Source organism: Malania oleifera, chromosome 4 (assembly GCF_029873635.1).
Source record: "Malania oleifera isolate guangnan ecotype guangnan chromosome 4, ASM2987363v1, whole genome shotgun sequence".
Classification (NCBI taxonomy): domain Eukaryota; kingdom Viridiplantae; phylum Streptophyta; class Magnoliopsida; order Santalales; family Ximeniaceae; genus Malania; species Malania oleifera.
The window spans coordinates 89,813,333-89,837,577 of record NC_080420.1 but is presented as its reverse complement, the minus strand read 5'-3'; the positions used below and the strand labels follow the sequence as shown (position 1 = coordinate 89,837,577).

The 24,245-nt window shown below is 34.9% G+C and overlaps 2 protein-coding genes across 3 annotated transcripts in view; one reads left to right on the top strand and one right to left on the bottom strand.

Annotated features, from left to right (window-relative positions):
- The first annotated feature begins 12,574 nt into the window (after positions 1–12,574).
- LOC131153879 (galactolipase DONGLE, chloroplastic-like) lies at positions 12,575–13,885 on the top strand. Its single transcript, XM_058106328.1, has one exon. It carries the CDS (start codon positions 12,575–12,577, stop codon positions 13,883–13,885), a length of 1,311 nt encoding a protein of 436 aa, XP_057962311.1.
- A 2,769-nt stretch (positions 13,886–16,654) lies between these two features.
- LOC131154315 (flavin mononucleotide hydrolase 1, chloroplatic) overlaps positions 16,655–24,245 on the bottom strand; it is an 85,206-nt gene continuing 77,615 nt past the window's right edge. For both annotated transcript variants that reach the window (XM_058107007.1, XM_058107008.1), the window contains one exon: positions 16,655–17,140. In XM_058107007.1, coding sequence (XP_057962990.1) covers positions 16,975–17,140 — 166 coding nt within the window. In that variant the 3' untranslated portion in view covers positions 16,655–16,974. The remainder of the gene's footprint in view (positions 17,141–24,245) is intronic.

The window sequence follows — 24,245 nt, the reverse complement described above, 5'->3', positions numbered from 1 at the left end:
AAATCTGGGTGGTTGTTCTACATACACTTCTTCATTAATGTAGCCATTAAGAAATGCATTTTTAACATCCATTTGATACAATTTAAAGGTCTTAAAAGTGGAATAAGTAAGCAACATATGAATGGCTTCCATTCTAGCTATAGGAGCATAGGTTTCATCAAAATCTATCCCCTATTCCTGATTATATCCCTACGCAACTAGTCTAACTTTATTTCTGGTTACTACCCCATTCTTATCCTTCTTATTTCTATATACCCACTTAGATCCAATAATTGTATGTTCATTAAGCCTAAGACATTACTCAAGACTCATTTTCTAAGGCTTCCTTAATATTTTTAGGCTCTTCTTGGGATAAGAAAATAAAGTGACTCACTAGGGTTTATTAAGGAGGACCGAGTGGCTACACCATATGAAGTTTCACCTATAATTTGATCTAAAGTATGGTTTGTAATGTATTTCCAATCCCTAGGTAGTTCTTGAACCTCATTTTCAACTTTATGATTTGCTTATGAATTGATGTCCACATTATTTTCAATAAAAAGCTTATCTAAACATTTTCTAATATCAATATCATCTTCATCATTTTTTTTAGAAAATGGATTAGATTCATCAAACACAACATGAATGTATTCAATAACAGTTAATTAGTGTTTGTTTATTAAAAACTCTATATGCTTTACTATTAAGTGAATAGCCTAAGAAAATAACTTCATCAGATTTAGAGTCAAATTTCCTTAGATGTTCATTATCTCTAAGTACAAAGTATTTACAACCAAAAACATGAAAATAGAAAATATTAGGTCTATGGTTGTTCCACAATTCATATGGAGTCTTATTAAGTGAAGGCCTGATTAATACTCTATTCATGACATAACATGTAGTATTCACAGTTTCTGCCTAGAAATATTTGGGTAATTTATGTTCATTTAACATTGTCCTACCCATTTCTTGCAAGGACCTATTCTTTCTTTTTACAACTCGGTTTTGTTGTGGGGTCCTAGGTGCAGAAAAATTATGTGATATGTCCTCTAAGTCACAATAGTTTTCTATGTCATCATTTTTTAATTCAGTTCCCTTATCACTTCTTATGTGAGTGATTTTATATCCTTTTCATTCTGAATTCTTCTACATAATTTCGTGAATTATTCACATGATTCATCTTTATGAGAAAAGAATAGCACCCATGTGAACCTAGAATAATCATCCATAATAATAAAGGCATACAATTTACCACCTAGACTTTGAACCTGATTAGGACCAAATAAATCTAAGTGTAGCATTTCAAGTGGTCTAGTGATTGATATGAATTTCTTTTTCGTAAAACTTGATTTTGTTTGCTTACACATTTGACATGATTCACAAATTTTATCTTTTACAAAATGAGTTTTTGGCAAGCCTTTAACTAAGTCTTTCTTCACAAGTTTTGACAGGAGATCCATACTAGCATGTCCTATGCGTCTATGCCATAACCAGCTAGTTTCATCTATTACGAAAAAACATGTAACTTGTTAAGAAGCTAAATTATCAAAATTAGTTGTATACACATTTTCACGACGTTCAGTTGTAAAAAGTACTTTATTATCTGATTTACTCTCAACAATGCATTTATCATTTTCAAAAGACACTTTATACCCTTTATCATATAATTGGCTAATACTCAACAAATTATGCTTCAAACCATCAACAAGACGTACATTATCAATAACCAAGGAAGGTTCCTTACCAACCTTACCTACACTGATGATTCACCACTTTGCATTGTCGTCGAATGTCACGTATCCTCCATCTTTGGGAGTGATGGATGCGAACTTAACTTTGTCGCCAGTCATATGTCGTGAGCATGCACTATCCAGGTACCACTTGTCCTTAGAGGAGGACAATCTCAAACATACCTGCAAGAAGGACTAAGTAACTGACGCTGGTCCCCAAATTATGTTGGGTCCACAAGGGTCAGTTTCTGGATCACCTTTGACTCTCCACACCTTTCTAATTTTTACATGCTTATTTCTACGTGGACAGTCAAACTAGATATGACATATTTGTTTACATTTAAAACATATCATTCGACACTTAGGATCTTTAGGTGAGATTTGGGATTTTGATTCTATGTAAAATGTCCCAAATAAAGATCAGGTCGTCTCACATTTTCAACCCCATTAAATCCAAGACCTTCGTTGCTAAGAGAGTTTCTTTGGGCCCCTAGGAGTTTTTCAAAATTTCATTGGCCCTCGGTAAATTTAAAAATAATTTTGGAACTATCCTCCAATTTTCTCTCAAACTCGGCAATTTTCAAATCTTTTTTCTTTAAGAATCGAAGCATGATAATTCTTTGCAATTTCAAACAATTTTGACTAATTTTCACATTTCTTTTTCAAAACATCATTCTCCTTGGTCATTTGGTTTAACAATTTGGATACACGAATATATTCATATTGCAATTCTCTAAAAGTAGGCATGCTATTGGAATCACAATCATCATCAGAATAATACGAAGATACAGAACAAGATGATAATACCTCATCGCCCCGTGCCATTAGGCACAAGCAATCTCAGAGTCACTGCCATCTGAATCTGAATCGTTGTTGTTTTGTTTATCTCATAAGGTACTTCTTTTCATGGCTTTCTTCTTTTTCCTAAACTCCATTTTTCAGCAAAAGGCAATCCGGTTTGATATGCCCGACTTTGTTGCAATTATAGCACGTGGGAGCATTCAATTTTTCTTTTATTTTACTAGACTCTCCCTTCTCAAATGCAAACTCCCTAAACTTTCTATATGACTTACTGTTCTTCCTGAAGAACCTATTGAATTTTCTAGTAAGCATAGCCATGTAATCTCCAAATTCAGGTTCACTGCACTCACTAGAAGTATTTGTAGACGTTTTTAATGCAGTAACCTTTTTCACCCTATTGTGCTCATTCAGTCTCTCATTAATAGCTAACTCATAGGTGATAAGTGAACCTATCAATTCATCTAATGACATAGCCTTAAAGTCTCTACTCTCAGATATGGTCGTAGCCTTTGCTTCCCTAATAGGAGGCAAACCTCTAAAGACTTTCCTAATCATCTCATACGTAGGATAGGTCTTACCTAAAGGATGCAGTGAATTAATGATGTGTGTGAATCTAGTGTACATGCTCTGGATGGACTCACTAGTGTTCATCCTAAATCTTCATACTCACTGGTTAACATATCAATCCTACAATCTTTTACATCTCTAGTACCCTCATATGTGACCTTTAACTTATCTTATATCTCTTTAGCAGATGAACATGCCATAACTCTATTAAATTCATTAACATCAAGACCATAATACATATTATTTATGGCAGTAGCATTTAAACTAATAGCTTTCATATCATCTCATGTGTATTCCTCTTCAGTCTTAGGAACTCTAGTTGTACCTTCAGTTTTCATAGGAACATAGTTTCCCTTAGAGACAACTCTCCACACCTTCCAGTCAATATTCTAAAGATAGATGCGCATCTTCTGTATCCAGAAAGTGTAATTGACACCACTGAAAATCGGAGGCCATGTGGAAGAGGGTCCCTCAAGGAAAGGGGTTACAGTTCTATGAGCCATTTAGATCTTTTGCAAAATAACTATTAAGTCTGAGCTACTAGGCTTGGATACCAATTGTTAGCTTTGTTATAATCCCCAGAGGGGGGTGAATTGGTATTTTAAAATTTAATCCCTTAGGTCAATCCACTAGCAGTAGTATTACACAAGCCTAAGGTCAATCTAGTGCGTATAAAATAAATCAGTATATATATTTAGCGAAAATAAAACTGCACAAGTAATTTAATTAAGCATGCACGATAAAGCAAGTAAATAGAGACGACACCAAAAATTTTATTAAGTTTCGACGAACTGCCTACGTCCCCGCCTTGGCTCACAAGTACAAGGATTACACTATAGGCTCACTTAACGAGTGGAGCGGCACCTAAATACAACCAAGTCAATTAGCACGGGGCTGACCTCAACCTTTACAACCAATCCTTTCGGACTGGATTACCGCCCCCTCAAGCCACTCTTGGAATACAACATTATTTCAATACAAAATGCGTACAAATAAAATGCTTCTTAATCAAGCAGAGTTGTACCAGTAATAATCAGAACACACCAATCATGTAAGAACAATAAACTCAATGGTGTATATGTGTAATCAACACTCAGAATAGTAATTATCTCAAATCAAGCACAAGAGTGTATCTACATGCTAGTCTTTGAAACTAAGTAATGATAAAATCTCAATCTCAGTTTAGGGTTTTAAAGATTCAAGCCAATGGAAATTTAGAATATCTCAAAAAATAGTTTTCTCAATATCAAGCACAAGGGGATATTCAAATCTGAGCCTGTAGAAAATATTCTTGCACACAAAAATTCAAGCCCTAATGAGTCTTTCAATAATAATGCAAAGACCCACAAAGCTATGAGATTTTTTCCCAACCAAAGATTTACTATATAAAATCAAAGAAAAAAAATATTTGCTTAATCCTCAAATGAAAATCAAATACACAAGAAGATGTGAGGGTTTCTAGAAATAAAACTCAATAAATAAAACACTCATAATGCTAAATTTATCAAAGGAATGAAAGTATTTGAGTGTATGGGCTTAGTATAAGAAAATAGGATTTGAAAATTTTCAGAGAGTTTTTTGCTAATCAGTTTGCTAATTATCTACTAATCCAAGCAAATAAGCCCCTATATATAGAGAAGGGCTAAATTTTCACCGTTGGGGACATAGAGATAATAATTAAAATTATTTTAAAACTGTTTAAGAAAATTAACCCCATTTAACCTTTCTTAACCACGGTAAAAATTAAAACAACCTGAGAGTTTTGGGCTCTTGATCCACAGTTCGGTTGCCCAAACAAACACAATGAAAAAAGTTGATTTTTGAAGTTCAGACGCCTAAGTATGGGTTCAGAATGACAGATGTTAAACTAGTATGTACACCTCTAGAGAATCACTTTAAATTGTCTACTGCAGAATGCCCAAGGACAGATGATCAAATTTGGGACATGTCAAAGGTCTCCTATGCTAGTGCTATGGGGAGTTTAATGTATGTTATGGTGTGTACAAGACCAGAATTAGCACATGCAATGAGTGTGGTAAGTAAGTCTATCTCTAATCGAGGTAGATGGCATTAGGAAAATGTTAAATGGATATTCACATGCTTATGGGGTACATCTAATTATGGCATCATGTTCGGCAAGAAACATGATAGTCCATCAATTGTGGGGATTGTTAATGCTGATTATGTAGGAGATACAGATGATAGAAGATCTGCAGCGGGCTATGTTTTTACTCTTGTGGGAGGTCCCATCTTTTGGAGGTCCATGGTACAATCCCTGGTGGCATTGTCTAAAACTGAGTCTGAATATATGACAGTTGTCGAAACTACTAAGGAAGCCTTATAACTTCCCAGCTTGGTAAAGGAGCTAGGTGTACAGCAAGGTGGAGTCGTTCTGCATTGTGACAGTCAAAGGGCAATATATTTAGCAAAGAATCAAGTGTACCATGCTACAACCAAGCATATTGATGTAAGGTTCCACAGGGTTCGGGAATTGATTACTTCAAGTAAAATTGTACTAGAGAAGGCTCACACATCAGAGAAAGCAGTGGATGTCTTGACAAAGCCAGTTACTACTGAAAAGTTCAAGCATTGCTTGGACTTACTTCATGTCTCCAAGTATTAGAAGGGATACGAACCCAACCTAACGTTCCAAGGTCAAGGTAGAGCATCGAACTATGTTTTCCGGGTTTCTCCTAAAGGATAGATATTTGCCAAGGTGGAGATTATTGTGTTTTTGTGACTCATATCTTTGAGTGGATGATTTACACAAGGAAGAAACACATAGTAGAATCAATACTGGAGGGAAACCGTCAAAAGTTTGGCTGAATTTCATAATTGCATGCTTTTGGTATCTTTCCATCGAAGGAACCATTGACGGTTTGTCTGAACTTTTAGAGAAGAAGTTTGGTCTCGGTATCTTTTGGTCGACGGTTTGGTCTAAACCGTCGACTATTTCTCTCGGGAGAGCAGCTCTGATTTCAAATTTTGAATAACGAACATTAATGTGGTTGGGTGTTTGGAGGGAAACCTCCGTAGTGTTTATAAATACACCATTCTGGGTGTATTTTGAATGTAAGAAGATCATTGTATTATGTCATTTGACACTAAGATAGAGAAATCTTTGCTGATTGCTCCCATGGATGTAGGCATTGCCGAACCACATAAATTCTAGCGTTCTTTTGTTGATTTCTATTTGCTGTCATATAGATACTACGTGGGTGTGTTCCATATTTAGTTCTTCATTGATTATTGCATTGTTATTCCGCTAGGCAATACGATCCTATACACAACAATGATAGCATCATTATGCCACCCTACCATGTGTCATCTCCTTGTTTTTCAAAAAAAGGTTCCATTCAAGAGTGACCATGTGTCACCACTAATGGGTGACACAAGGTGGCCCCAACTTAATTCCCGCCTCTTCTCCTTTTGCCTTGACCGAGTCAACCCGCTTTGATGCAAGCCAACCTAGTTCATCCCTTATTGACCTGGTCAAATCGATTTGACTTAGTTCAATCACCTGAATTGCTTCCCCTCATTTTTAATTAGAAAATAATTTTTTAAATTAATTTTTAATTCATTTAAAAAATTCAAAAAAAAATTATAGAAAAATTACAAAAAAAAAAAAACACATTAGGAAAATTAGAAAATTTTCTTTATGTTTTTTTTTTTTAACTTAAACGGAAAAAAATTAAAAATCACAAAAATAAATAAAATTGGGAAAGTTCCCTAAAAATCTTCAAAATTTGGAAACAAAAAAAAATCTAGTAAAATTCTAGGATCCTTTTTGCTCAGTTTTGGTTATTTTTCAATATTTTTCTCGTGTGGCTTGCTGATTGTGTGATGAATGTATGTTTTCTCCTTTCTTTAATTGCTACATTCGCTTTCGTGCCTTTATGTGTGTGCACAGTAGCCCTATGAGGAATGTTCAGTAAATTGGGGTTCAATCTTTTGTCCTCAATTATCTCCTAAGGGGTGAAAATTCTACCAAAATCACTTTGAATCCTATGCAAGTCCTCCCATAAGTTAAAAGTTGGGTAATGAGCACATCAAAAATTATGGAAAGCACACCAAATGAATAATCCCCGAATGGATCATTGGGAGTTGTGTCATTAGTACACATGAATTGGAGTCTTTATGGATTGTTTTGTGAGGTGATTTTAGGCAATTAGGTACTGTCCATTAGATGGGTGTGAAAGGATGCTACTAATACCTTCCTTTTGGGTAATCATACTCCCGAATCTGACGTAGTGATGTAGACCATTGATTACTGGTTTTCTTGGACCTAGGAGTAGGTTAGTGATCAATGAACTATTCGTATATTAAATAGGTTTTCCAACCACACCCAAAATAGAATAGGTTAGTGACGATTTTGTTGACTCTTAAAATTACCCTTTTCTTAGTATATTATACCAAGTTCACATGATATCAAGTTCGCCACTCAATCAAGGCGATTTGAATGTTCATCCATCCTCCCCTTTTTCGAGTTTGGCTCTTCAAGGTGTCACAACATTTGCAAAAGGGACTAGTACAACATACTCAAAAGGGGTTTTATATTGGTATTGGATTAAGTAGGTTGTGCTTAAGGAAACCTTTGATATTTATGCTAGTAATAATATACTGGAGTGAAGGAGAAGTTGGATGGATGGGACGTTTTATGTCTTACCTTTCCGTCAGAGTCTCCATGTAAGACGCATTTGAGGGATTCAACCATCATGAAATGGGCTCTCGAGAGCCATTTACATTGATTTACAAATGGCCTGTGCTAGGAGAAGGTATGAGAGTCATCTCCCTACTTTCAATAAATATTAAACAGTTGGCATCTCTTAACAATTTTTATACTCATTATTGAGTATCACCACCTTCGAGACCATGTCCAAGTTGAGTATTGCAACAAGAATGCTTATTGTCATGTTTTTCATAGATGGAGCCAATCGACACTAATTTTTGTTCAAATGATCAAATAGCAACAAAGGTCTTCCTCACAAAATAAGAATTGAACCATCATGAAGTGGGCTCTCGAGAGCCATTTACATTGACTTACAAATAGCCTGTGTTAGGAGAAGGCATGAGAGCCGTCTCCCTACTTTCAATAAATATTAAACAGTTGGCATCTCTTTCTTAAGCTAATGGAACTATCTCAAGCATGCCAAAGGTATCCCACATCAACACTATTGGACTTTTAATTTTTCGACCCAAAGAGCACATAAAAAACTACAAATCCACAAAGTACAAAATGAAGCTAGCTACCTAAACATTAGAGAATTAGTGAGCTAAAATTTGACATGCCGTCTCTCCTATATAAATAAGGTATTAAGGCTATTTGAGGATTGTCCCCCAATTGCCTTTGAGATAAGTTCATTATGTATTTCTTAGATTATGGCATGAGTTTTAACACGTGCACCTATTTTAGGGATCTATACTTGCTTGTTTTGGGAATCAAATTTCAGTACCAAGCGTACCAAAACATTGTGCATTTGGGTCAAATTGTAAAAGCAACCTCATCAAGCACATGCACTCATTTTAGTGTTGTTGTTTTATTATTATTATTATTATTATTATTAAGAAAACAAAAATTTTCCTCCAATTTTTATATTTGATTTATCAAGTACATTTAGTTAAGTTTGAAGATACATAAAATGCATGACACGTGAAATTGTCAAAGTTTGTGAGTTTACAGATTTTATATTGAAGACGTCAAGTTTAAACTTTAAGATGAGAGTAGGGATAGGTTTGAAAAATTATTGACCATGCAAAAATATTGTAAAGTTTATAGTGGTAAGCGCTTAAAGTCATATTTGGATGCTTTGCTTGTTTATCATGGCTAGCATGATCTATTTCATATGCAAGTAATATTATTTATTCAAATTTATAAAATTATAATTTTTAAAATTAATTTTGTTGTAGCGCAAAGATTAATAAAGAAAACTCATTTATTTAGATAATTATAATCGATAATTATGTAAGAAATGATAATAGATAAGCTTTAAGACCTACTTTTAATAAAATGGAAATGTAATTAGAAAAAAATAATTTTCTACAATATTTGTAAAAAAAAATTATTGAATTTTCATCAAGAACACTACTTCTTGACCACCTTTTGCATGTTTTGCAATAAAGACTTGAGATTTAAAATTTTTACAAATATATGCAATTAAAATTATTACAAATATATGTAATTAAAAACTAATAATATATATTTAAGAGCTATTGACCACAAAAATTTTCAAAACAATATAGTTATCATTGCATTGTCTCATTTCTTTGAAAAGAATTTCCGAAAAAAAAAATAGTGTTAAGAACCATTGCTAAAACCATTCTATTTTGACAAGCATGCACTATTTATTGATCTATTTAGAGTTTTTTTTTTATCATAAATTTCTTATAATTCCTCTCAAAATATAACCAATGTTACAAAATTATCATATGGTTATATGGTTTTGAGTTCTATCCATAATTTATTAATTTGGTTTCGTAAGATATAGTTTTTTATTTTTATTTTTCAGTCTAGCTTTTCATTTTGAGCTTAGTAGTAATTCATTTTTTACTTGAATTAAGCAATAATAATTCCATGATGTCTTTTTTGATTTATGGGTGTTCATAAATTAATGGATATGTTTGGTTTTGAATCGAAACTTTCAAATAATATGTGCATGAGTGTTTATAAAGCATATCCTACTTTTTCATTCTAAAATAATTAGTTCAATTATATTTGGTATGTTGAGTTATAACTTATGTCCCTTCATTGTCCTATCTGATAAAAAAAAAAAACAAAAAAGATAAGAGACACTTACCTCTCTCAAATTTCACAAACAGATATTGACCTTTCCGAGATTTTAAAAATTTCAAGGCCTTGAAGTTTTAAAAATTCTAGATACATTCTTTGAGATTTGTCAAAAAGATATAAACTTTTCTCCGTATTTTATAAAAAATAAATAAATAAATAAATAAATCTTTTGAGGGGCGTAACTGTCCTAAAAATCAAATGTCAGAAAGGTCTATAACATTTTTGAAATTTCAAGGGAGGTTAATGAAAATTTTAAAATCTTAGAAAGGTCATTATCCTTTTACCAAACTTCAGGGAAGGTCAATATCTTTATCTCTTAAAAAAATGTTTTACACCTCTATATTATACCTATATTATTTAAATTTTAATACATCTTGTTTTAATTTTTTAATGAAAAGTGCATTAGGTAGATTGGGAACAAGAGAGAATAAGAGATAGTTTTGCATTAATTTCCTTGTAATGTTAGTAATAAGAATAATATGCATACGTACATAGTTTTGTAGGCCATGAAAGCCCCTAATTTTGCTTTTATATATATATAACTCATTTCTATTTTTGGTAATTTTAAGTAAAAAAATAAACAAAAAATAAGAATCAATAAAAAATAATAATAATAAAAAAATAAAAATTAAATTAATTTTAAGGCCAACAAAGTAATAGTTTGTCCAAAATTAAACAAATAGTGTTATTTATAGTAACATTATAATTGTGATACTTTTTAAAACAATTAATACTAATTCCAAATCCTAAATTTTGGTGGTCCAACCCTCATTAACTAACAGTTCTACTAATGCTGCCAATGCAGGTGCCTTGCGCCTCTTGGAACTCCACTAATAACATTGTGTTTAACCATGAAACGACTCTTCTAGGGTGTATTCGAGTCTAATCAAGTCAACACAATACTCGAACTAGATTCAACTCAAAAATATTAAGTTTCGAAACTCTCGAATTTGATTGTTATTAAAATTTTTAAATTTGAACTCAACTCACCTACAAAATCTTAAAACTCGAATTTGATTCAATTATGAATTCATATAAAATACATATCTAAATATATATAATGTACATATGATATTAAATATATTTATAAAATATATTCTATATGACTTATATAATATAAAAATAACAGAAACTAAAAATTTTGATAAAGATCGAAACTCGACTTGGGTGCTATTACCAAACTCGAATTCGAACTCAACTCATTAAAATATTCAAGTAACTTGAATTCAATTCGAACCATATCGAGTCAAATGATGAATCGAGTCCAAATAGCTCATGAACAAATTTGACTCACTCACACGTTTAAACTCTACTAAGAAACTGTATACCTTTCTCTTTGTTAATATCTCATAGCACAACAAAATCAAATAAAACTCTCTCAAGCATTAATTGCTTTTTGTCATTCTCTCCTCAAAAGCTAGCTAGGGTAGTCAATGAGCCCATGGCCGTCTAAAGCTTTTCCTTGGGAGTAGACAGAGAGAGAGAGCATTAATGAGCAGGGTTCAAATTTCATCCCAAAATCGTTGCTTCCTATTCTACCATCTTACTTCATACGAATTGAATAACTACTCTTAAATTCCACTCTAAAAATGCCTAAGATTTTCAAATTTTAATTTAGAAATGTCTATTCTAAACTCATTACGTCCACTTTAACCTTATTATATTCCGCAAACTACACAATATCCGTCACACATTAGTTTAGCAAAATTCCAAGTCTAATTTGTACCGTGATATTTTTAAAAGCTGGGCCAAAAAAATGGATTGGCAAAATGAATACCATGGAGGAGCATGGATTTCATCAAATATTTTCTACGAATAAACAGATAATCCCAGCCTATGTAAAAGTAAAAATGGCTGTTGACTCGAGGGAGCCAACACAAGGGTGACACGTAAGAGGGCGGAGCAAGTCAACCATCCATGAAATTCATCTCCTCATTGGCTGCAAATTAATACCCCAGCCTGGCTGGCACTGCCCCTCCCCCACCAATCCCCAGCCGACAAATTAATATAAGCCCTTAAAAATCACAGCCAAATCCTTGCCAACCATGCTCATTCTTTTATTAATTACTTTCCACATGAATTGTAAAATACGCCTCGGGCCTCGGGCCTTCTCACCCGCACGTACATCTGAATGAAAATCTTCTTCCATGTCCAATGAAGTTCACCAAATAAATAATAATGGTGACATACCAGGCTCAATAATTTTTGTTCCATCATCTCAAGAACAATGGCATTTGGAAGGAGTCGTTTTTCCCCCACAATTTAAGGGAGGTTGTGGTGCGCTAATTTAATAGACATTGTGTGGTTTAAATTTTGGATTTTCCGAAATTTTAGCCTAGGGAATATTCATAAAGTTTGGAATGGCTGTGGATAATTCTTCAGGAATTATTGAACTCTGCCGGGAAAAAAATGTGCCTTTTAAGTTGACTAAAAATTTGGGAATAAACTACTTCCATAACTTTTTGGCACAATGATTATGGGAGTAGCATGGACACGTAGCTGCAAAAAGAGTGTACTTCCTGCATTAAGTGCCTATGCGTTGGCATTTGACCTCTTTGCATGGACAAGAGAATTCCTCAAATCTGCCTCAGCTGCTCCTGCCATGCCCAACCCACTTTCCAAGTTTTCCTCCTATATATATATATATATTTATATGCAAAAGCAAGAAGCCTCAGAGCCCACTCCCACAAACATGTCAATAGGTCTAACCATGGCCTTCCCAACTCCAAACACCAACCACATCATGGCCTCCTGTGCAATTAGTGAACCTTCCATTTCTGGTTACTCTCCTCCTTCTTTCAGACCTCTCACATTGCCCGTGCCAGACTGGAGTAGCGATTCATTGAGCCAGAGGCCCAGTATTGCTTCTGTAATTGCACCTGCGACCACCGCTCCCAGGTTTAAACAGAGCAAAACTTTGGCCAGCGTGTGGAGAGAGATTCATGGTTCCAAAAACTGGGATAATCTCCTGGAACCCTTGAATCCTCTGCTCCGAGACGAGATCATACGATATGGTGAGTTAATCACCGCCTGCTACAAGGCCTTCAATCTCAACCCAGGCTCGAAACGTTACTTGCATTGCAAGTATGGGAGGAAGAATATGTTAGGAGAAGTTGGAATGGTGGACTCTGGGTATGAAGTCACTCGGTATATCTATGCCACACCCGGTATCAGCATCCCCATTGACAATGGGAATTGTTGCAGCCGTTGGCTTGGATATGTGGCAGTTTCCTCCAGCGAAGAAGTTAAAAAGCTTGGAAGGAGAGACATTGCTATAGTATTCCGGGGAACTGTAACAAACCCAGAGTGGATGGCAAACTTCATGAGCTCACTCACTCCGGCAAGGCTAGATCCCATTAATGACAGACCAGAGGTAAAGGTGGAGTCAGGATTTCTAAACTTGTATACTTCGGATGACAGTGATGGCAAGTTTGGGATCAGGAGTTGCCGCGAACAGCTTCTTTCTGAAGTATCAAGAATTATCAACAAGTATAAAGGAGAGGAGTTGAGTATTACCATTGCAGGACATAGCATGGGCAGCTCAATAGCTCTTCTTCTGGCTTATGATATAGCAGAGCTTGGTTTGAATCAATGCTCCTCAGAGCAGAAGATACCCATCACAGTCTACTCCTTTGGAGGACCTAGAGTTGGAAATTCAGGTTTCAAGGAGCGGTGTGAGGAGTTGGGAATAAAGGTTTTAAGAATTGCAAATGTCAATGACCCCATCACTAACCTTCCAGGGATCATTTTCAATGAAAATTTCAAGTTTTTTTGGGGGAAATATGAACTTCCATGGAGAAGTTCATGTTATACACATGTGGGCGTTGAGTTAACTCTTGATTTCTTCAACATGCAAAACCCTTGGAGTGTTCATGATTTGGGAACATACATCAAGTTACTGAAAAGCCCTGGGAGAGTGCAGCGCCGAAAAAGTAGGATTGATATGGTGGAGAAGGCTAGGAATTATCTGTTGGGTATGAATAGTATGGAAACCTGGCAATGGATAAACCTCATCTTCTGAGGAATTGAACTTGCTCTAGGTATAACCCTAGAATGCGATGGACCCTCGACCCTGTATATCTGTTCTTTTCAGTCGAGGGTTCACTTGGAAATCTGCATCTCTGTACATTGCAAGTAGGCTGACAACTCATCATATAATTATAGCATTGAATTGTGAAATAGATATAATGTCTGCAATAAAAGTATATCTCTCATTGCAACTATTGCTCACCCTCAAGGGACTTGTCATACCACCACAGACAAACAACTATTTCTATCTTCTGCTGATGTTTAAAAGAAAGAAATAAAAAGAGCACGCACACCAAGAAACACTACACTAGTACATAAAATTTAGTGTGCCACTGGGGAAAATATTTTCATTTTCTACCAAAAAGAGGATGAGAAATTTGCAAGGCTGGCCAGTGAAGATTCCTGATTATACTTCTCTTAATAATACTTTCCAAAAGTAACACATCCAAAAATTCATTAGAACCAAGAATTATCAGAAGTGATTGAAGTTAACAGGTTCATCCTCAACAGTGACACACATTAGTACCATGGTATCAAAGGGGACAGAACGGCACTTGAAATATACTTGCAGTGGATTTACACAATTGAGCATAAGGAGGTCAATTAAAATGGTCATGATTTAATTCTACTAATGTCATATCCTGAGTACCAACAGTGAAACACATTAGTACCAAAATATGGCATGGTATCAAAGGGGACAGAATGGCACTTGAAATATACTTGCAGTGGATTTACACAATTGAGCATAAGGAGGTCAATTAAAATGGTCATGGTTTAATTCTACTAATGTCATATCCTGAGAGTAGGGAAGAGAGCACTCAAATGGATGACACCTCTGAAACACTTCACCAAGCCATGATTACTAGTACCACAAACTGTATTAATTAGGCAAACATGTAAGATTAGCTCAACTAGAAACATAATAACCGGTCTTGACTTCTAGGAATCTTTAACTAGAGCCATGAAGTCAAAAAAGGCATACTCTTGTCATCCTCTAGCTGATCAAAATAAGTAAACAGATGACAGCAGTTACTATTTTCTCACTTTTCTACCAAAGTCAAAAGACAAACTTACCATGGAGACACTTTTTGACAAAGTTGCTTCCTTTTCCAAATAAAACTTCACACAAGGAGACAAATCTGAAATGTTCTAATGTGTGGAAAGGAACTCACATTTCAAGGTTGGTTTGAAATGCTCATAATGGACACTAGAGTTTTTAAGCTGTTGAAATCAAACAGAAAATGACAATGGAAGTACCACATGGTTCGAAACAAAATTCGCCAAAAAAAGGACTTGCTAATAACTAAAATAAAATATGCTGAGAACACAATAACATGCTTCACACTTATTTCCTTTACCGTCAACATTAAATTATCATTCTAGCACCAAAATCAATAAAGAATAAGTTTTTTTTTTTTTTTTTAAATACATCCTAATCTACTCTATCCCTCACAATAGCTAAAATTTACATGATAATTTACTTAATTTAGTGATCTCCAATCCCTTTGAGAGGAATCAAGAAACTCGTGAAATATGGAGTAGCAAGGAAATTTTTTGGAAAAGAGGGGCAACCATAGCTTGGCTAGAACTTCTCTACCACTCATTGAGGCAAATTTGTTTTCCTCTAAATCATAAGATTTGATGCAACGTCTCTATTTGGGTTACATGTGAACAGCACAAGAATGTAAATTATTGAATTCTAGAAATTGTTTTGCTTGATAACTTGAATTTATTAGGATTTTTGCAATTAATTGAGCTTAGACTACACTTGAATCTTATGCAACTTTATATGGTACCCAAGGATGGGCATTCCAAGACATTTGTACCAGAAATCATTTTTTGCCCAATAACTCCACTCAAAGCTTGTTACTGTTATGTCACCACTTTAATTTAAAGCTTAAGCTATTAGATAGTGGGTCAAAAGCATATATCAAGCTATTCAACACTCTATGTAGGACCATATCATTTATGGGAAGAGGCAAACAAATTGAACATGAATTGGTGCACAATGCATACAGAACAAAATGCACTATAGCAGATATGACGCAGAAAACACAATTAACAATGCTTGAACCAAGGATCTCTTGAACCAGGATGCTGATGCCATTCTACTTCTGTTTTTTCTAAATGTTTACAATGTTAGGTGCTTGGCCAACAATCTTCTATATCCAACAACACCATCTAACTTATTTCCATACACACTATCAAAAATCACATTCATCACAACACACCCAAACACTGGTCCACTATATGAGAATACAATTTCCTAGACGGTGCAGGTGCTTCCTATTTCATGACCGAAAAACTGGACACACCTGGCTATAATTCTATTTTCATAAAAAAAATAAATAAATAAATAAATTATTTGTGGTTATTTAGTTGGCTTAACAAGTAAAAATGTTCCACTTTAAACTGCACTGCTTAGCATTCACACAACAGAATTAGTTTCAAACACCATACTTAGTCTGACTATTACATCTGATAATAAAAGCAAATCAAGAAAAAAATTGCAATAAGGTCATGTAAGAAAGGGGAGTAAGAATTCATGAATAATTGGTTTTAATGAGACAGTTCAAGGATGGCATAAATTTGGATAAATGATGTCAATTGTCATTTAGAGGCTTCACAAAATATATTATCATGACTATTACATCTGCCAATAAAAGAAAATTAAGAAAAATTGCAATAAGGTCATGTAACAAAAGGGAGTAAGAATTCATGAAGAACTGGATTTAATGAGACAGTTCAAGGATGGCATAAATTTGGATGAATGATGTCAATTGTCATTTAGAGGCTTCACAAAATATATTATCTGCTATCCTCAGAATTTGAAGCGTTGCACAGATTCAAGAAATGGATTACTAGCAACATCTGAAAGTACTAAGCAGGAACTTGAGAAGAAGGATCTAAATATAATCCAAATATTGAACAGAGTGGCCATTCTCAAGACTAAAACCCAAATATTTGTGTTTGACAAGGTGAGACACTAAGAATAAATAAATAACAATAACTAAAATGACGCACTGATTGAAGAAACAAATGATAAAACATAAGAAATTAGGACTTATGGAACTTGGAGAATCAAGGCAAGTACTCTTTGGCGGTCTTATCCAGATCCTGCTTTACATTGCTCTCATTTGACGAAATGTCAATCCCCAATAGAGACAGATCTTGACACAGAGAGTATGCATTTTTGAAATGTAGACCAATGATACCAACATCGACTGCCACCTCAACATTTTTTATCCTGGCATGGGTCACCCAAGGGATAAATTAGCAAGTGAAGCTTGAAAAATGTCATCAGTCCCAGTTAGTAATCACTCAACCAAGGAATATCACACACACACACACACTTAATTTGATTTGTGCCACTAAAACCTTCACATTTTTGTTTTGCAAAAATATATAAAAACAAGAATGTATTTTTTGTCTTCAATTCATAAAATTGTAATAGAAAATATAAAAAGAAAGTAACACCATTTTCTTGTGTAAATGTTGATTCATTAATACATTGCAGTGTGTTCTTCAATCACCTTGCTCATTCAATAAAGCTCATAATCCAGGAGTTTAAAGGAAAGAAAATGCAGTATGTTTAAGGTATATATGCACAGATATATTGGCAAAAAATGTGTAATGGCACTTGTAAGAGACGATGTTGAGGTGTTTCTAACTATAAAAGACATTACCTTTAGTGCATTAGATTAAGAATAACTCATCAAAATTTGTTACAGGGTAGGGTATCATGTGTATATTGCGCATGAGGCTATTTCTCTCCTATGGATTTTATTGATCAAATAGGTTCTTGTCTGGAAACAGGGTAAATAACCAATGGCTTGCTCTCTCCAGCCAACTGTTTTTCTTTTATAACAAAAGAAGATAGATAGAAAGAAGAGAGTACAATATGTGAGGACAAGAATCCACCAAATAAAAATAAAAACACACCAAGGAAAAAAGAAAAAAAGAAGGAAGACAAAAATATACAAGTAAAATAAAACACAATAATATTAACCAAGGAAGCCCCCTTTCAAACCCTTTCAGATGCAGCTTACCAAGCTCTTCAAATTCACTAATTCCATTTGACCCTTCACCATTTGACTTCTGCAAGAATCTGTATGCACTTCATTTCTTCCAATATCACTCAATTTTAAATCCATTTTATCCAAAAGATTATGAACTTCTAGCTCCTCAGGAATCTCCTCCACAGGTATAGGCAGAATTCCATCCTTGCACTGTAACTTGCTCACCAACCCATCATTATCAAAAATAGAAACTCCCTCCAAAACTTACGGGGGCGGATGAACATATGAAAAATCCCCAATTTTATTGCCGGAATCAGAAATGTACCCATATTGTTCTCAAATCTCATCCAACAACCTCCTAACACAATCAAACTCACTAATATCACTTTCTGAAACTGAAAAATCCCCCCATTTCTTTACCACCTTTCCTTTACTAGCCTCATTACTACAGCCAACCTTCTTCTTAGCATGAGGGCCTTCCACAATACTAAACTCTCCTTTAGAATCTCCCCTTAGTAACTTTGTCACTGACTCACCAAAATTCTCTCCTATCTTCAAATACCTTCTTCATTTAAGCACCCAAAGAAGCTGCATTCCAACGAGCATAAACCTTGTTACCCTCCAATCTATCAGCATTAAAACGACAATCATCAGATTTCTCCCCCAACCCAGCTTATTCTTTTTTACTCTTTTCACATACCTTCTAATACCTCTTCAAAACTTGACACAATTTTAACACCACAAACTTGTTTCAAATCTAATCTGCTAGCATTATGACCTTGCTCCAAATCTTGTTCTGTTCAACTCATATCTCAGAGAACTGGAGGCGGGATATGAGTTCCATCTGAGAGTTAGAGACTTTCCCTATACCCATCTTCTGACATCTAGGAGCAGAATTTTGGGCCTACCCCTTATCTGGAACCGACAAGAAAGTACTCAGGTCACCATTTCCCCGAGCATTAGCCTAATTACCATCATGACCCTTCCGTAGGAAGCCCATATGACAGCCTCTGTTTGGATCCAAAGTAAAACCTGAACCAAACTTTCCAAACCTGTTCAAAGAAAGGGCCCAATTTAGTCAAAAAAGAAATACATTCCTTTTCAATTAATGGGCTAAGTCCAAAATGAGGAGCATACGCCCGGTCCAATTATCTTTGCAGCCTCCTCTCCAAACGCAACCCTAGCCGCCTCTGTGAGATTCACAGCTCCATTCAGATCCCTGGCTTCCTTCACGTTCTTGTTGATTGATTCTAATCAATTTGTGAGGCCCCAGGTTTGTTTAGACACAGCGCACCTACACACAGACGACACAGCTCTTCTTTCCCAACCAACACAATATTTCCAGAATGAACTTCAGTACTGCAACCCTTACCTTCACTTGTTATGCCCTTCCAGCACCACCTGGCTCCACAATCTGTGGTGTGAAGAGTTATCTGCACCTACACCTCCAGAATCCTCACGAAATCCTTGCAATCTTGCAGAAATCACTTGCGCAGCTTCACTACCGATCTCCTTTTGCACCATCATGAATAAACACTGAAAGTTTCTTGCCTTTCCAACCCAGCCCCGACTCTACATACTGTCCCACATTCATCCACCTAATCAACATCCAATACTTCATGATATTCATTGGAACAGTTCGAGATCCCCTTTGCATCTGATTGAAAGCGGACAACCCATCAGCAAACCAGACCACAGCCTATTTAGAAAACCTAATCCACCTATCTTGAGAGACATATTCTCGACCACAAGCAAAGACAAGACGTCCCCAACCTTGTCTAATTGTAGACTGAAGGATTTTCCTTCAATCTGAATCAATCGTTTCAGTATTCATAGCACTGTACGCACAAGAGGCAAAAAGGAATGTTTCGAGTGTGTGTGTGTGTGTGTGTGTGAGAGAGAGAGAGAGAGATTTTGATAGAAAAATAAATTTATTAGAAACAGAAAGAATGTACAATCAGGAGAGAAGACATCTCCTTAACTAAATCCGGGTACCCCAATAAAAACAAAAAGTAAAATAAAATAAAAAATAAAAGAAAGACAAAAAATAAAAGACAGCAAACTAAAAGCAGCACGCCATTAGAAGGGGGTACCCAGAAAAACAATAAATAAATAAATATAAATAAAAGAAAGACTTAAAAAAATAAAAGACAGCAAACTAAAATCAGCACACCATTAGAAGGGACTGTCAATCACACTGAACATATGAAATATACATCCCCTCAAAATTTCCATTGCCCACACACCACAAAGAAGCCATAAAAAGTACCTTTTCCCACACCAACCAATATGGAATCTTCTTCCCTAAAAAAGTACGCAAATCACGAATCTTCCACAAGCCCCAGAATGCTGCACATATAGCACAATTCCATAAAGCAATTCCTTCCTTCTTCTTCCCAAACCCCACAAAAGATATTACCAAGAACTCCTCCACTGCTCTAGGACAAACCAAGCTTTCTCCAAAATGATTGAGTAGCTTGTTCCAAACCTTCCATGTAAAATTGCAATGCAAGAAAAGATGAGAAACAGAATCTGAACAATCAAAACAAAGCATTCATATATCAGGAGAGAGAGCCTTTAAAGGTACCTCATCTGCAGTAAGTCATTAGTATTTATCCCATTAAGCACAACCAACCAAAGAAATACTTTGATTTTAGGAGGAATTTTGACCTTCCAGATTACATTGTAGAGTGGAAAGGAGAAATTGGTATCAACCAAGAAATAGCAGAAAGATTTACAAGAAAAAACACCTAAGGAATCCAACAACCATGATCAACATCAACCTCGGAAGATGCCCAACACTTGTTCAACATAACCAACAAGGAAGATAATTCAATAGTTTCCCTATCATTCAAGGCTCCCCTAAAATGAAAATCCCAACAAGGTAGAAGGCCGCTCCAAAACTAAGGAAATTTTGGTTTCGATGTCCATTTCGATTTTGATTTGAAAAAATGATGGAAATTAGTAGTAAAGCATGTAGTTCTCTTATGAAACTTTAAAAATGGCTTTTTTTATATAATAAAAGAATAATTCATTAATAGAATAGGAAGAAATGGCTATTTTTTTTCAATAATAAAAGAAGAATTCATCAATAGAATAAGAATATACATCTAGGAGAATAAGACATCTCCTTAACAAAGTCTGAAAAATCCAGATAAAAAACACAAAGGAACAACCTACAGATTAAAGAACAAAAGAGAAAAAAATCATCACAAACACACACTCCAACACATAACACCAATCGAGCTGAATATCATAAAAGCTCACCCCCTTAAAATTCACATGATTTGTAAGTTTTTTTAGGATTAATATAGTATAAATTAAATACATCTATGTTTTATATGGGATGCAATAGTTGTATATAATATGTGTATCAAACATATTCGTAATATAATGTGTATTAAACATATTCGGTTATAAAAAATGAAATTCATAAATCAATTAAATATTATTTATTATATAAATACATAAAATTTAAACATGAAAAGTTAAATAAAAAATGTTGTCGTAACAATAATTTTTCATATAATTTCAAACCTTTGTAATAATCATTTGTTTATAGAAAAGATAAATTAAGAGAAATTTTTCTTTGCATCCAAGTCTCAGATTTGAATTCCAAGTTTCATTCTATAGTTAAAAATTTGACAGATTTCACTTGAATTTCAAGATCTCGATAAATTTCAGATGTTCAATGAAATTTCTACAAAAATTATGTAAGATGGAAATCAAATGCAATGTCAATTTCACAGGTGATGGAGAATGGAAATTTCAACAATTTCGTGGAAATTTAAGACCACGCTCGTATTACTTGTGGTAGCAAGCTGTTAAGTGTAAACTAGTGCCAAAGGGAGATCTAAGTATATGCCTCATTTTCCACCATCTCCAGGCTCCAAAGAGCATGACTGGATGAAGGAGAATGGCATGCCTACTTGTATGGTTGCGGAACAGCATAGGTCTATGACTTGTTGCCAATGTGATGTTTCACAGAACTGCCAAGGTTGTATGGGGTGGTCTTCATGAGAGCTTTCAACAACATTAGAATCCAACCTATACTTTTTACTTGTATGAGAAATTTTGCAAATTTGACCAATAGAGAATAGACTAGACTCAAGGCTATGCCAACCCGATGTTGAGATGATTAAGAGGCAAGAAGCAAAATTCCTGGTCACCAAGTTCTGGATTGAGTCTTGAGCTTCAACCATCCCATGATCAGCTTCTTGCTCGTCAATCCATATCATCTATAGATGAAGCATCTGCCAGAATCCAATGGATCATCAAAGATGGATCTCACCCATCTTCTCTAGCTTCTCCTAGAAAGAGTCCAAACATGGTTGAGACTACCTCCAATCATGGCAAAGGTAGTGTTGGGGGGGAGGCCCAGATTGGAGGGTGACTGGAAGAGATGGTGGTTCAATATGAGGTGTTTGTTGTGGTAATAGTCATGTTGCAAGCATTATGAGAAGGAAAACATGCTATTGGTCGTCGTTGCAATCTCCATGGGGAACTGACTTGGGCTAGCGGATCACTCTAGCACATGTAGTATCACAACACTTAAATTTCCATTGAATTTTTCCAACAAGACACTAACCCACCTAATTGTTGCTGCATGCCTGGAATACTACCACATGTTTGAAACCCATGAAATCTCCTTTATCAGAGGGAGTGCTATTCAATTATCACATTAACTTTCCAAGTAGCTGCTCCGTTGATCAAAGAACCAACTGCCCCGTCCTTTGGTCTGAACACATGGTCTACAAGTCAAATCAATATGCCATTCCACATAGGCTTCCTTTAATCATGTCACTGTCCACACATAAGCAAGACGTTGCATGATATATGCTTTGGACCAGCCATTGCATTAACTAGCATGCACAACCAAAATGTCCATCTCTAACCATGGCCCAAGAAGTATGGTCAAAGACCATGGCCCCAACTATGTCCATCTTTGACAAAGTCAATCATCCACCAAGGCACCTCAAGCAATACAATTAGTAATCCAAAACCCACAAGATAGGCCATGATAGACCATCTCTTGGAGTTGCCTTGGCATATGCATCGTTGTCCCCATGCCTCGACCATAATCTGCCTCTCCAACTAACATAAAAATATCCATAAAATTTCTAAAAACTTGAAAAAGAAATAATAAGTCATTTAAAATTTATTTTTACTATTTTTCAATTTTCATGTCAAATATAATTGTTCTTGTAGCACTAAAAAGTGAGTTTTGAAATATAATAATTAAGTAAAACAATTATAAAAATTTCTACTTTTATTATAATACTTTTAAATTTGTATCTTTTTTTATTTCTATTATTTAAAACATACTTCTTATTTTTTTATTTTTTTTTTATTTGAGGACAAAAATGAGCATTCAGTAAATCAAGTTTTTTATTTGTATTAATTTTATAAATATTAACCAATAGGTTGCTCGTTTTCGGTTTTTAGGTTTTGTTTCATTTTTCAGCTTTCACAACTAGTTTTCATTTTCATAACTTGTGATTGTGATATCAAACGGCCCCTAACCTTTGTAAGCAAATATTCATAGTGCCATATGGTGGCATAATTGGGATGGCAACTCAAATTACCCAATGAAAAATGAAGGAAACTATATAGTGGAGAGCTCTATAGCTGGTAAGATTGGAAAAGGGTACTTTTGGAAAATAAGCCAATTTGAACCAATCGATACTGAATTGCAATGACTACAGAAATTTTACATATAAACCAAGACTCAGAAAGTAGTCTAGCAGAAATCCAAAAACCAAAGTTCAAGAAGGACCTTCATATGGTTAATCTAGTCTGCCAACAACCAATAAGATTGTTACCAGCTACACAATTACAACTAGAAAATTTGGCACTGGCCGTGTCTGCTGCAATATCTGGTCATGAAATGGAGATAAGTTCTTGAGGAGGTTTAGGTTTGGAAATTAACCTGGTGACCTCATGTAAGGCAAACAGAGTGATTAAAACCTTCTTAAGATATCTAATTGCAAGAACTTCAAATTTGCACAAGAAAGTATGGGGAAATGCAGGAACTTATATAAATTCCTCTATTCACCCTCCTATTCATAACTTCATCATCCACTGTGTATTTTTGGTCATTTAGGAAGGGAAGTCTCGGCACAGTCCAAGAGGCTTGTCTGTCTATTGTATTGAAGGGTAAAGCATTCAAGTGAAGTGAGAGTGCAGGACCAAGAGAACAAATGTAACAAGAAGAGGAAAACATTATATATATATATATATATATATATAAACACACACGTTTCAAACGTTACCAAAAGTCAAAAACCTATTAAATATTAGAGAGTCTCTCTTATAAATCAAATCTCCTCAATT

What these genes read in the sequence shown, in the direction of transcription:
- LOC131153879 (XM_058106328.1), top strand. Translation starts at nt 12,575, where the DNA reads ATGGCCTTCCCAACTCCAAACACCAACCACATCATGGCCTCCTGTGCA.